General features: G+C 43.0%; 1 protein-coding gene across 3 annotated transcripts in view; it reads left to right on the top strand.

The window, feature by feature from the left end:
* The window catches only part of ADAMTSL1 (ADAMTS like 1), a 453,675-nt gene that overhangs the window by 370,157 nt on the left and 69,272 nt on the right, over positions 1-14,246 (top strand). For all 3 annotated transcript variants that reach the window (XM_063914179.1, XM_063914180.1, XM_063914181.1), the window contains exon 23: positions 504-638. In XM_063914179.1, coding sequence (XP_063770249.1) covers positions 504-638 — 135 coding nt within the window. The remainder of the gene's footprint in view (positions 1-503; positions 639-14,246) is intronic.

The following is a 14,246-nucleotide window of genomic DNA, read 5'->3' as shown; positions in this document are numbered from 1 at the left end:
TTGTCTATTACAGTACGTTCTTTTACTAATACTTCAACACTGAACGCCATGCCAACGTGACCATTTTTATAAATGTTACTAAACTTGTAGGTTGGAATTTGTTTGCTACAAGCCTGACCTAGAAACCTGATTAATAAGCACTTGTATTTTGGTGCCAGAGCTTATTACAGATTTACATTTCTCACCATCAGCTCCTTCCATCACTCTGTCCTGATGATTTTATCTATGGGTATCACGGGTAATAAATATTCCCAGAGGTAACTGCCGATTGTAGTGTATTTGCAAATTAAAACATTTGCTCTTCACTTACTGTACATAAATGCTTCTTTGTATCCCTATTTAGCTCCAATACAGAGCTCCAAGGTGAGAAGACAGTGCTTCAACAAGGCTTTGTCAATGACCAGCATATGTAGAATAGGACATTTTTTACACTTATTGTCTCACTGTAGGTATCTTTATGCTATCAGAAACTGAAGGTTTTTTGTTGTATATTACTTCTTTAGGACCCTCTCTGGTTACCTTTGGTGAAGAACGGTTAGTGATGCTTATGGCTCAAGCAGGGCTAGGAATACCATCTGTGCTGGCTTCTCTTATTGGCAACAGCCTGCTGGTGGGCACAGGTGGATCGGCACTGATAGGTAAGTCAAAAAGTACAAAAACAGCAACTGTTTGTGCTGCATGTGAGTTCTGCCTTCACACACATCCTATTTTAGATCAACTATGAGAATAACAAAAAGCTGTATTTGTATAATGCAACATGCGTCTCCCAGTGTATTATCATTGTCCCTTAGCAATTTCCAATTACACTTATTTAAGCCTCACCTAAATGAGAATGAGTGCATCATTAGTGAAGATCACCTTTTAGTTTGAGAACATTTTTTTACGGTGCTTGTAGATTTAATTTCCAAGCTGAGATGAGTAATCAGCATTTATATTTTCTGCCATCCTGGTAGAGGTAGAGGCAAATGCAAAGGGCAGGCATTCAGTTGCTGCCTACTTTCTTCATGTACACCTAGTATACGTACAGTATGATGTTCAACGGAGCAGTATACACCATGCACAGAAAGCAGGTTTCCAGTATATAGGAGTCCTTACTTGCTGGTGACTTTGAATTTTGCTTGCTGGACTTTGCATTAGTCATTGCCCATGGCATCTATATGTTACATCCTTATTTTTCTGTCCTGTTTTATGACCATAAAAGTGTGTCTTCTCCATTCACATGCCCTATTAGCATCATCCTCCTAATGTTAGAAGTCAGACAGTATACTGTAGCGCTTGCTTCTGGTTCGTCTCTACCAGCATGCCCGGTTTGGACCTTTATGTCTGGTATCTGTGGTTAATGTCAGAAGTCTTCATGAGTCTTTGTAGCTAAATAAATGCCTACCAAAGTAAAGCAAAAAAAGATTCCTGGATGGAATAAAGCCATATTCTGCTGGCACGTAAAAGAAAGCATGTCTTTCTATGTTTTTCTTTAGCTTATTGTGTTTTTGTTTTATTATTATTTTTCCAAGAGGCTGACATCTGTGTCAGTTTCTCATGGTTTTTGCAGCATGTAGCTCAGGGTCTCATATCGGTTGGCACCTCTCTTGCATTGAACATGCCAGTGGGACACTCCTTAATGTTTGTTATTTTAGCAAACGTTCCATAAATCATAGTGAGATTCTACTTTATCTAAGTTTTTCCATTTAGGTCTTTAAGGTGTAATGAGTTCCAAGCACAGGGAATGAACTTAGAAATACAAGTTTGTCTGTTATGAGATGACACCACATTCATCACAAAATTTTAATTCTACTTTAACCTTTAATTACATGTAGAAGAATTTAATAAATTAAGATAAGCATCTGATTCTCTCCAGCCGAGATGTTGGAATGTATCGGTAGGCTGTGAGTTTGTTTCCTACAGTATAATGTTTTCTGTTGTTATGTTAGTGTTATGATCTGAGGGATATACCTTGACCGAATGATGCAGAGAACTGGGTGACTGAAGATGATGAGTGGGTGAACTTGACACGTGGTCTATCTTCTGGACAATAACCCCAGACACCTGGGTGTAAAACTCGTAGAGTGCACTCAGCAGGTCTTCTTGTCTGTAAGAGCCGCCTTAAGACTTTATGCGCCTACTGGTACTGGGGCCAGTATGAGCTTACCCCCGAGATCACCAGAGTTATCCATTGGTAGAAAAGATAGGGACAGGAAGAGAATGACTGAGACCAAGTATGGGTCAGAGTACAGGCTGTCAGAAACTAGATAAAGTGTGTAGTTGCTAGAAGCCAGGGAGAGACACTGTAGTGGAATGGAACTGTGGTGACAGAGGCAAGTGTGGAGTAATGTATGAAGCAGCTGTATGCAGTAAACAGGGTTAATGGAAGACTAACAGAAAGAAAATAGATTAAGGCAGACAAAGAATAAATATTGTGTGGAAGAATCCACACTACACCTGAAGCTAAGGCAGACAGGATCCAGAAGGACAAGGTCCAGCAAAGATTCTTCAGCAGAAGTCTTACAAGGCTGGCAGTTTTTTCACAAGAAGCAGGAACTATAACCAGCAATTTGAGAGTTACCAGGAAAGGAATATACAGTAAATGGTGCTTGACCAATCAGAAGCCTGCATAGGCAGAGGGCTACCTTAAACATGCAAAAGCATCGCCGCCGTGTGATGCTTTCGCATGTTTGTGGGGAGGGGCTGGATCCGGCATGCGAGGCGGACTTGACCTGTGCTAGTCATCCCTCCGAATGTCGTAGATGTGCGTTTTTTAGCACATCTACGATCCATGCTAAATTAGGTCCAGAGTACACTGCAGTGATAGACAGGATGGCAGTTTAATAAACTATATGACCCCATAGAAAGTAACCAAGAATGTTTTAATTTATCAAGAACTAGCTCAGAGACCCAAGGGAAGTACAGGGATATGGAGGTAGAGTTTATAGTGGAAGGCAAGTAAAAGAATGATTGATTGATTGATTGATTGATTGATTGATTACTAAAAAAAAACAGTAAAATTGAGATGTGAACTATATCGACCTTCCGTTTTGCAGCAAATCAGGAGAGAAAAGGCCATAAAAATACAGCAATTAATTAAAATTTCATGTGTGAGGCCTAGATCAAGAGCTGTAGGGTGTTCTGCAGGCGAGAAAAAGGTCATAAAATACAAGAATGATCGATTGTTAAAAATTAGCGTTTGAGGTCTAGACCAAGAGCTGTAGGCTATTCTGCATGGAAAAAGGCTGTAAAATACAAGATTGATTGATTGATTGATTGATTGATTGATTCATTCATTCATTAAGTAGTCAAAAAATGAACATGTGTGAGGCACATATTTAACAATTTAAAAAACACATGCACAATTTAACAAACCAAGCACTTCAGTGACAGGGACTGTAGTAAGTGTTGTATCTGTACACTCACAATTAATAAGAGAAAAGTGTAGTGAGACCAAAACACTTGTTTTGGATAAAGCCCCTATCACAATATTTTGTAATTACCATCAACATCGTGGGTGCTATCAATTACAGCAATAGCATGCACAAACAAAGAATATATATGTGTTCCTATTCCTTTAAAATTTAACTTTTAATTCTGTTTGAGTTAAAATAATGTGAAATTGATTCACAAAGACCACAGCGAAACAGAGAGGTTAAAATGACAAAGACATAACATACTGACATTAAAGTGCAATGAAGAATAATCAAGTGTAATTAAAGATTAAAATTTGTGTCCACGTGTTGTTACTGTCCAGATGGTATGTAAAGTATATAAGTACAAGTATATAAAGTACAGTATCAGCAATGTCAGACTCACATATAGCTAACATGGACACTCCTAGACTCTCCTCAGGGATTTGTGAACACAGTTTGTGCCTGTTACTAGATTTTGTAGTACTAGCATGACTGGCAGCAGCCACAGCACTAGTACTTGTTAGCTGCTCCTGCTCTTCTATCGACTGATCAGTGCTTATATGTATTTAGGTAAACACAGTGTGGTACAGCCCATACAAGTTGTACCAAAAAAAAAAAAAAAGTATAGTATAATAGTATTATTTATTTACATGAACTGTTTTTTTAAAAAGGACCATGCTTATGTGATATGAACGCAGTGGAGTACAACACGCACAACTATAATACTTATTTTAACTTTTTTTAAAAAATGACCACTCACACTGCAGTCTAATAGTGCTTATATTTGTGTGAAGTTAATGCAGTGTGGTACAGCACACACTATTTATTTGTAAAAAAAAAAAAACTACAGTATAAAAGTATAATTTATTTAATTTAACTTTTTTTGAAAATCAGCACTCACTGCGTGGTCACAGTACTTATAGTGTATAATGTGAACGCAGTGAATTACAGCCTGTGGAGTCACAGTACTTATATTATGTGAACGCATAGGAGTCACAGTCCTTATATAATGTGAACGCAGTGGGGTACGGCCAGCAGAATCATAGTTTATATATTATGTGAACACAGTGGGGCATGGCACCTACGCCACACACCAGTTGTACAAAAAATATACTAGTTCTGGGCTGCAGATGCACTGTTGGCAGTGACAATAAAAAATACAACACTAGTGTGACACACTTAGACAATAGATGTAACCAAGGTCCTAATTCAGACCTGATCGCAAAAGCAAAATCTTTCTCTAATTGGCAAAACCATGTGCACTGCAGGTGGGGCAGATATAACGTACAGAGAGAGTTAGATCCATGAGTTCGGGGTTGGCTCTATGTTCAGAAAACCGAGCCCGCTCATCTCTAGTTTATTATTGAGTGAAGTTTCAATATTTACCTTTTTAGAGTGTACACTGCTTCCATGAGAAGCGCACAATTTCTATTGCTGCGTCAGGCTACATAGCAACTAGGTCACCACCACTGAATATAATAAAGCTAAACAAACAATTTGCTGCATTCAACAAATAAAACTGATGTATATTATTACAACTGACAGCAACTGTTGAAGTTAATTCCTAGCAATACTAAATTCTTACGACAAATTTTATGGTGATTCTCTTTACACAGTATGCGGCATGTACTGTATATTCACACTGTGCACTGCTATTGGGCGTTCGGCAATTTATCTGGCTTTTGTCATGCAATATGCATGTGTGTTTTCAACACAATTTGTAGTATCTCACTAGAGAATAAGGGGGATTATTCAGGTTTGTTAGCAAACAGAGCCGGCCCTAACCAATATGATGCCCTAGGCAAGATTTTGGCTGGTGCCCCCTAGCACCACCGCTGGTACCGCCTCTGACCTTGCACCTCTTTCCCAGCACCATCACCCCTCACCCATAGCAGTCCTTGTACCCCCTATATTTTAAATAGGAACAGTTCGCACATTTGATGCACAGCCCAAAAAGGGGCATCTTCTTGCTGGGAAGGGGCATGGCCACACAATAGTAACCCCAATTCCAATTACGCCACACAGTACTGCAACTTTATTCACATTTTATCTTGCGATAGTGTCCATAATTCATATTACATCCCACAGTAGTATCTCTTTACCTTATAAACGTTACTCCTCACAGTAGAGCCCCTACATCACACTGAATTGCTCCTTATTCACATTACACCACACCTTATTGCTCTTTATTCACATTAGACAACACAGTAGTGCCCTTTCTATTTGCAACGCCACATAGTAGAGCACTTTATACACATAATGCCACACATTAGTAATGCATTTATACACAATTCCACACAGTAATGCCCCTTACACATATGAGACACATTAATGTCCTTATAAACATAATGCACCTTACACATTATGACAACCTTTATTAATGCCCTTTTACACATAATGTCCCTTACACATATGCCGCACATTATTAATGCCCTTATACACATAATGACACACATAGTGCCCCCTACACATTTGCTGCACATTATTAGTGCCCCTATACACATAATGACACACATACAGTAGTACCCTGTTACACATATGCCGCACATTATTAATGCCCTTATACACATAATGACGCACATAGTGGCCCTTTACACATTTGTTGCACATTATTAATGCATTTTTACATGACACACATAATGCTCCTTACACATATTCTGAACACTACTGCACAACCAACCCACTCACATGCACACAGCACTCACACTTCCACTAACACTGTGACCTCTGCCTCTACTTGGATACAGATGTGTCCTCACAAATCTTGCATCAATGCTAACGTCGGGCACTTTTTTTTAAAAATGAAAATGCATCTTATTTGCATTGCTATGTGACTAGGATGCACAAGCAGCTTCTGCTGATTAAACTGATATGCAGCATGCCAATATACTGTGTGAGACTGTGGCTGTATCTGCATATGAAATGCTACATACAGAATATAGGCATGCCGCATATCATTTTAATCAGCAGAAGCTGATGATGCCCCTAGGCATATCAAATGCCCTAGGCAATTGCCTAGTTTGCCTATGCCTATGGCCGGCTCTGTTAGCAAACCAACAAAGCACACCAATGGGCAAAACCATGATGCACTGCAGGTCGGGCAGCTGTAACATGTCCAGAGGGAGTTAGATTTGGGTGGATTATGTTGTTTTGTTTTGTCAGTGCAGGGTAAATGCCTACTGTTTTAATTTTTACACTATAATGCAGTGTAAAAAGGGACCGGGGGGTGGGGGGGTGGGGTTGCTTGGCAGTGTTTGCCAAGTACTGCCTTGCCCTGGGTGCCAAAAATCCTACTTTCAGCTTAACGTATTCCCCCCAGTGTCCTGCACACATAACTTTTTTTTATTGTACACAAATATACTGTAGGTGTAGTGGAATCATAAAATAGAGATATTTCCATTATATCCATACTCTGCTTACTTTACGCTGATAACTCAGATTTAGGGCTTGAAAATAAGATTTTAAACCTACCGGTAAAACTTTTTCTCGTAGACCGTAGAGGATGCTGGGACTCCGTAAGGACCATGGGGATAGACGGGCTCCGCAGGAGACATGGGCACTTTAAGAAAGACTTTAGGCTCTGGGTGTGCACTGGCTCCTCCCTCTATGCCCCTCCTCCAGACCTCAGTTTGATACTGTGCCCAGAGAGGAGATGGGTGCACTGCAGGGAGCTCTCCTGAGTTTCCTGTAAGAAAGTATTTTGGTTAGGTTTTTTATTTTCAGGGAGCCTGCTGGCAACAGACTCCCTGCATCGAGGGACTGAGGAGAGAGAAACAGCATTACTTCTCTGAGTTTCAAGGTCCTGTTTCTTAGGCTACTGGACACCATTAGCTCCAGAGGGATTGGTACGCAGGTTTCATCCTCGCCGTCCGTCCCAGAGCCGCGCCGCCATCCTCCTCGCAGAGCCAGAAGATAGAAGCCGGGTGAGTATGAGAAGAAAGAAGACTTCAGAGGCGGCAGAAGACGTCTGATCTTCATAGAGGTAACGCACAGTGGTGAAGCTGTGCGCCATTGCTCCCGTTCACCTCACACACTCCGGTCACTGTAAGGGTGTAGGGCGCAGGGGCGGCGCCCTGGGCAGCAGTATAAACCTCTCCTATGGCAAAAGCATATATATATACATGTACAGCTGGGCACTGTACATGTATATAAAGAGCCCCCGCCATGTTTTGATAGATTTTGAGCGGGACAGAAGCCCGCCGCCGAGGGGGCGGGGCTTCTTCCTCAGCACTCACCAGCGCCATTTTCTCCACAGCACAGCGCTGAGAGGAAGCTCCCCGGACTCTCCCCTGCTTACTGACGGTGACAGTGGGTTTTTCAAGAGGGGGGGGGGCACATAATTGGCGTGTATAAAGTTATAACAGCGCTACTGGGTAAAACATTCTGTGTTTTTTCCTGGGTCATATAGCGCTGGGGTGTGTGCTGGCATACTCTCTCTCTGTCTCTCCAAAGGGTCTGGTGGGGAACCTGTCTTCAGAAAAGCGCTTCCCTGTGTGTGTGGGGTGTGTTGGTACGCGTGTGTCGACATGTATGAGGTTGAAGGCTCACCTAAGGAGGAGGGGGAGTGTATGAATGTAAGGTCTCCGTCGGCAGCGCCGACACCTGACTGGATGGATATGTGGAATGTCTTAAGTGCTAATGTGAATTTATAGCACAAAAGATTAGACAAAGCTGAGGCTAGGGAACAGTCAGGAAGTCAAACCATTCCTGTCCCAATGTCGCCGAGTCCTTCGGGGTCTCAGAAGCGCACACTTTCCCAAATAGTTGACACAGATACCGACACGGATTCAGACTCCAGTGTCGACTACGATGATGCAAAATTACAGCCAAAAGTGGCTAAGGGTATTCGATATATGATTATTGCAATAAAAGAGGTTTTGCATATCACAGAGGAACCCCCTGTCCCTGACACGAGGGTACACATGTATAAAGAGAAAAAGCCTGAGGTCACCTTTCCATCCTCGTATGGCTTGGGAAACCCCAGACAAGAGACTGCAGGTTCCCAAAAGGATTCTTATGGCGTATCCTTTCCCGCAAAAGGATAGGATACGATGGGAATCCTCTCCTAAGGTGGACAAGGCATTGACACGCTTATCAAAAAAGATAGCGCTGCCATCCCAAGATACGGCTACCCTCAAGGATGCTGCTTATCGCAAGCAGGAGGTTACTATGAAGTCCATTTACACACATTCTGGTACAATACTTAGACCGGCAATGGCGTCGGCCTGGGTTTGTAGTGCTGTGGCTGCATGGACTGATTCCTTATCAGCGGAGATTGAGACCCTAGATAAGGATACCATTTTAATGACCCTAGGGCATATAAAAGATGCTGTATTATATATGAGGGATGCTCAAAGAGATGTTTGTTTACTAAGTTCCAGAATAAACGCTATGTCTGTTCTGCTAGGCGAGTCTTATGGACCCGACAGTGGACGGGGAATGCCGACTCGAAGAGGCATATGGAGTTTTTGCCTTACAAAGGTGAGGAGTTATTTGGAGAAGGCCTCTCGGACCTCGTCTCCACAGCTACGGCAGGTAAATCGAATTTCTTGCCTTATGTTCCCTCACAGCCTAAGAAAGCGCCTCATTATCAAATGCAGTCCTTTCGTTCGAATAAAAGCAAAAAAGTACGTGGATCGTCCTTTCTTGCCAGAGGTAATGGCAGAGGAAAAAAGCTGCACACAGCTAGTTCCCGGGAACAGAAATCCTCCCCGGCCTCTGCAAAATCCACCGCATGACGCTGGGGCTACCCTGAGGGAGTCCGCTCCAGTGGGGGCACGTCTTCGACTTTTCAGCCACATCTGGGTTCTCTCACAGGTGGATCCCTGGGCAATAGAAATTGTTTCTCAGGGATACAAGCTGGAATTCGAAGAGGTCCCCCCTCGCCGGTTTTTCAAATCGGCTCTGCCAGCTTCTCCCTCAGAGAGGGAGTTAGTGTTAAATGCAATTCAAAAATTGTATCTTCAACAGGTGGTGGTCAAGGTTCCCCTACTGCAACAGGGGAGGGGATATTACTCAACCCTATTTGTGGTCCCGAAACCGGATGGTTCGGTCAGACCCATTTTGAATTTAAAATCCCTGAACCTATACTTGAAAAAGTTCAAGTTCAAGATGGAGTCGCTCAGAGCGGTCATCGCCAGCCTGGAAGGGGGGTATTTTATGGTTTCCCTAGACATAAAGGATGCGTACCTTCATGTTCCAATATTTCCACCTCATCAGGCGTTCCTGAGATTGGCTGTACAGGATTGTCATTACCAATTTCAGACGTTGCTGTTTGGGCTTTCCACGGCCCCGAGGATTTTCACCAAGGTACTGGCGGAAATGATGGTGCTCCTGCGCAAGCGAGGTGTCACAATTATCCCATACTTGGACGATCTCCTCATAAAAGCGAGATCTCGGGAGAAGTTTCTGGACAGCGTGTCACTTTCATTGAAGGTGTTACAGCAACACGGCTGGATTCTCAATATCCCGAAGTCGCAGCTGGTTCCTACGACGCGTCTGACCTTCTTGGGATTGATTCTGAACACAGACCAGAAAAGGGTTTTTCTTCCGACGGAAAAAGCTCAGGAACTCATGACTCTGGTCAGGAACCTATTTAAGCCAAAACAGGTGTCAGTGCATCACTGCACTCGAGTCCTGGGGAAAATGGTGGCATCATACGAAGCCATTTCCTTCGGCAGGTTCCATGCGAGAACCTTCCAATGGGACCTGCTGGACAAGTGGTCTGGGTCACATCTATATATGCATCGGCGGATCACCCTGTCCCCCAGAGCCAGGGTATCTCTCCTGTGGTGGCTGCAGAGTGCTCACCTCCTAGAGGGCCGCAGGTTCAGCATTCAGGACTGGATCCTGGTGACCACGGACGCAAGCCTCCGAGGTTGGGGAGCAGTCACACAGGGAAGTAATTTCCAAGGTCTTTGGTCAAGTCTAGAGACTTGTCTCCACATCAACGTCTTGGAGTTGAGGGCCATATACAACGCCCTACGTCAAGCGGAGGCATTACTTCGCGACAAACCAGTTCTGATTCAGTCAGACAATGTCACCACAGTGGCGCATGTAAACCCCCAAGGCGGCACAAGGAGCAGGGTGGCAATGGCGGAAGCCACCAGGAATCTTCGATGGGCGGAGAATCATGTCAGCGCACTGTCAGCAGTGTTCATTCCGGGAGTGGACAATTGGGAGCAGACTTCCTCAGCAGACACGATCTGCATCCGGGAGAGTGGGGGCTTCATCAGGAAGTCTTCGAGCAGATCGCAAGTCGGTGGGGACTGCCCCAAATAGACATGATGGCGTCCCGTCTCAACAAAAGAGGAGTGAGAACAATCCTCGTTGTTCCAGATTGGCCACGAAGGACCTGGTATCCGGATCTGCAGGAGTTGCTCACAGAAGATCCGTGGCCTCTTCCTCTAAGACAGGACCTGCTGCAACAGGGGCCCTGTCTGTTCCAGGACTTACCGCGGCTGCGTTTGACGGCATGGCGGTTGAACGCCAGATCCTAGCGAAAAAAGGTATTCCGGATGAGGTCATTCCTACACTAATAAAGTCTAGGAAGGACGTGACATCAAAACATTATCACCGAATATGGCGAAAATATGTTTCTTGGTGTGAGGCCAGGAATGCTCCTACGGAAGAATTCCAGCTGGGCCGTCTTCTTCACTTCCTACATACTGGAGTGAATTTGGGCCTAAAATTAGGCTCCATTAAGGTTCAGATTTCGGCCCTATCCATTTTCTTTCAGAAGGAATTGGCCTCTCTCCCTGAAGTACAGACGTTTGTGAAAGGAGTACTGCATATTCAGCCTCCTTTTGTACCTCCGGTGGCGCCTTGGGACCTTAACGTGGTGTTAAGTTTCCTTAAGTCACATTGGTTTGAACCACTCAAAACGGTGGAGTTAAAATATCTCACTTGGAAGGTGATCATGTTGTTAGCCTTAGCTTCGGCTAGGCGAGTTTTGGAATTAGCGGCTTTATCACATAAAAGCCCCTATCTGGTTTTTCATATGGATAGGGCGGAATTGTGGACTCGTCCTCAATTCCTACCTAAAGTGGTCTCATCCTTTCATATGAACCAGCCTATTGTCGTGCCTGTGGCTACACGTGACTTGGAGGATTCCGAGTCCCTTGATGTGGTCAGGGCTTTGAAGATTTACGTGGCCAGAAAGGCTAGGATCAGAAAAATAGAGGCACTGTTTATCCTGTATGCAGCCAACAAGGTTGGCGGCCCTGCTTCAAAGCAGACTATTGCTCGCTGGATCTGTAACACGATTCAGCAGGCGCATTCTACGTCAGGATTGCCATTACCAAAATCGGTTAAGGCCCATTCCACTAGGAAGGTGGGCTCTTCTTGGGCGGCTGCCCGAGGGGTCTCGGCACTACAGCTGTGCCGAGCTGCTACTTGGTCGGGGTCAAACACCTTTGCAAAGTTCTATAAGTTTGATACCCTTGCTGAGGAGGACCTCCTGTTTGCTCAATCGGTGCTGCAGAGTCATCCGCACTCTCCCGCCCGTTTTGGAGCTTTGGTATAATCCCCATGGTCCTTACGGAGTCCCAGCATCCTCTAGGACGTTAGAGAAAATAAGATTTTAAACCTACCGGTAAATCTTTTTCTCGTAGTCCGTAGAGGATGCTGGGCGCCCGTCCCAAGTGCGGACTACTTCTGCAAGGCTTGTATATAGTTATTGCGTACATAAGGGTTATGTTATAGTTTCATCGGTGGTGGACCGAGGCTATGTTGGTTTTTCATACTGTTAACTAGATAGTATATCACAAGTTATACGGTGTGATTGGTGTGGCTGGTATGAATCTTGCCCTTGGATTACCTAAAATCCCTTCCTTGTACTGTCCGTCTCCTCTGGGCACAGTTTCTCTAACTGAGGTCTGGAGGAGGGGCATAGAGGGAAGAGCCAGTGCACACCCAGAGCCTAAAGTCTTTCTTAAAGTGCCCATGTCTCCTGCGGAGCCCGTCTATCCTCATGGTCCTTACGGAGTCCCAGCATCCTCTACGGACTACGAGAAAAAGTTTTACCGGTAGGTTTAAAATCTTATTTTCAAGCCCTAAATCTGAGTTATCAGCGTAAAGTAAGCAGAATATGGATATAATGGAAATATCTCTATTTTATGATTCCACTACACCTACAGTATAGCTGCCAGAACCTGTCCTCATTGAACTTGTCTTCTACATTCCGTACCAAAAATTTTGTCAGAAGCCACTAAACCATTCAGTATGTTTTTAGAGTGGCTGAACAGGCAGAAGCACATAGACAAAGCCCCAGGCATTCATAGGCAGAACATACAAATTCATCCCTGGTAGGATATGAACCCTTGGCTCCAGTACTGTGAGGCAGCAGTGCCAACTTGGTTGCTCACACAAAGTGCTCAGCATAGGCGCGTATGGAGGATCATATATGTAACCGATTCGATCAGTAAGATTTAGGATTGTAATTTAACAAAACACTGCTGTGAATTCCTAGTCACCAAATTATGAGTAATATCGGAAATAAATTAGGAATAGCACTCATACTATTGTTTTTGTTTTTTATACAATGGAGTTCTGTGTAGTCTGGAGCCATAGAAAATCCTTTTGGGCCCACATCTGGTCAACAGGCCACACGTTCCATCCTTTAATTGCTAGCTCCTGAGAGAAGTATGTATATAGCATCAAGTGCAGCATTAATCTTAAGACATTTAAAAAAAAACATATTTTTAAGTTCCTTTCAGAGCTGGGACATAAATCATTTTATTTAACAAATAAAACGTACATTTATTGGCTCGAAAAGTAGAAAGAGACTGATAGCTGGCAGGACACCGTGGGGCCTTCCTCATCCAGAAATAAAAATACAAAAGACTTTGAAAAGATCCTATGACTGTTAGGTATTAATTTTTTCTTAATATTAATATAATACAGATTGAAAACCAATTCCGTAGTTCATCATATACATATTCAGATATCTTAAAAGGGTTTCATCTCTGAGGAATTTGTGCTTTCTATTAAGAGAAGTCTGGTGGGAAAAATAATTAAAAACATGACCAGAATGATCTTCACTTCTCAAAATTATTTCAGTTCTTCCTCAAAAACGTGTTTGGAAAGAAAGCTCCCTGGAAAATGGAACTGCTGAATGGTATTGAATCATTTTTAAGTTGTCGATGTGTTATTTGCAGAGCTTAGTTAAATATTGAATTAGCTCAGGTTTATTGTTTAAAATCACAACACTCTAACAGAAGTAATTCATAATGGTCCAACATCCACTCAGCCAGAAATTCCTGTGGAAGCGAATGTGTGTTTCTGGATGACCGTAGTTCAATTGGCTGCTGCAAACCATATTGAATTTCACCCTCTGACCCATATTAATTAAGCGTGCTGTTCATTTCTAGTGCCAGAAATCCCCTTTTATTAAAGACTAGTTTCAAATGCAAATTAACACTAATGCTTTGTAGAGTTTAAAGTTACTGTACCAACTAATACAGTCAGGTCTACCCCGTAGTGTTTTATAAAATGAACTGTACAGAGCACATTTTATCTTGTGATTGTACTTTAGGGAAATGCAACCTAGTAATACTGTAAGCACTATTCTCCTCATAAGTATTTACATCAATGGATACAAAATATCCTCTGCAGAGATTCAAAATATACTTGCAAGACATATGTTGCAGTTGTTGCTCAGTAAGATCTACTTACTATATATACGCTGGCACTTTCCAGGTCTTGTCCATGAGTTATGTTTCACCCACAAGCAGTTCCATATAAGTGACCATGATAAACTTTATTTGAAAATGCCTATAGCCTTAGGCATCATTGTGTTTTATACCCAGTGCAGGGAAATGGCACTGATGATCCTATTTCAGAGTATGTATG

The sequence above is a fragment of the Pseudophryne corroboree genome, chromosome 1, assembly GCF_028390025.1.
Source record: "Pseudophryne corroboree isolate aPseCor3 chromosome 1, aPseCor3.hap2, whole genome shotgun sequence".
Classification (NCBI taxonomy): Eukaryota; Metazoa; Chordata; class Amphibia; order Anura; family Myobatrachidae; genus Pseudophryne; species Pseudophryne corroboree.
The sequence above is the reverse complement of the archived record's forward strand: the minus strand, read 5'-3'. Positions and strand labels throughout refer to the sequence as shown.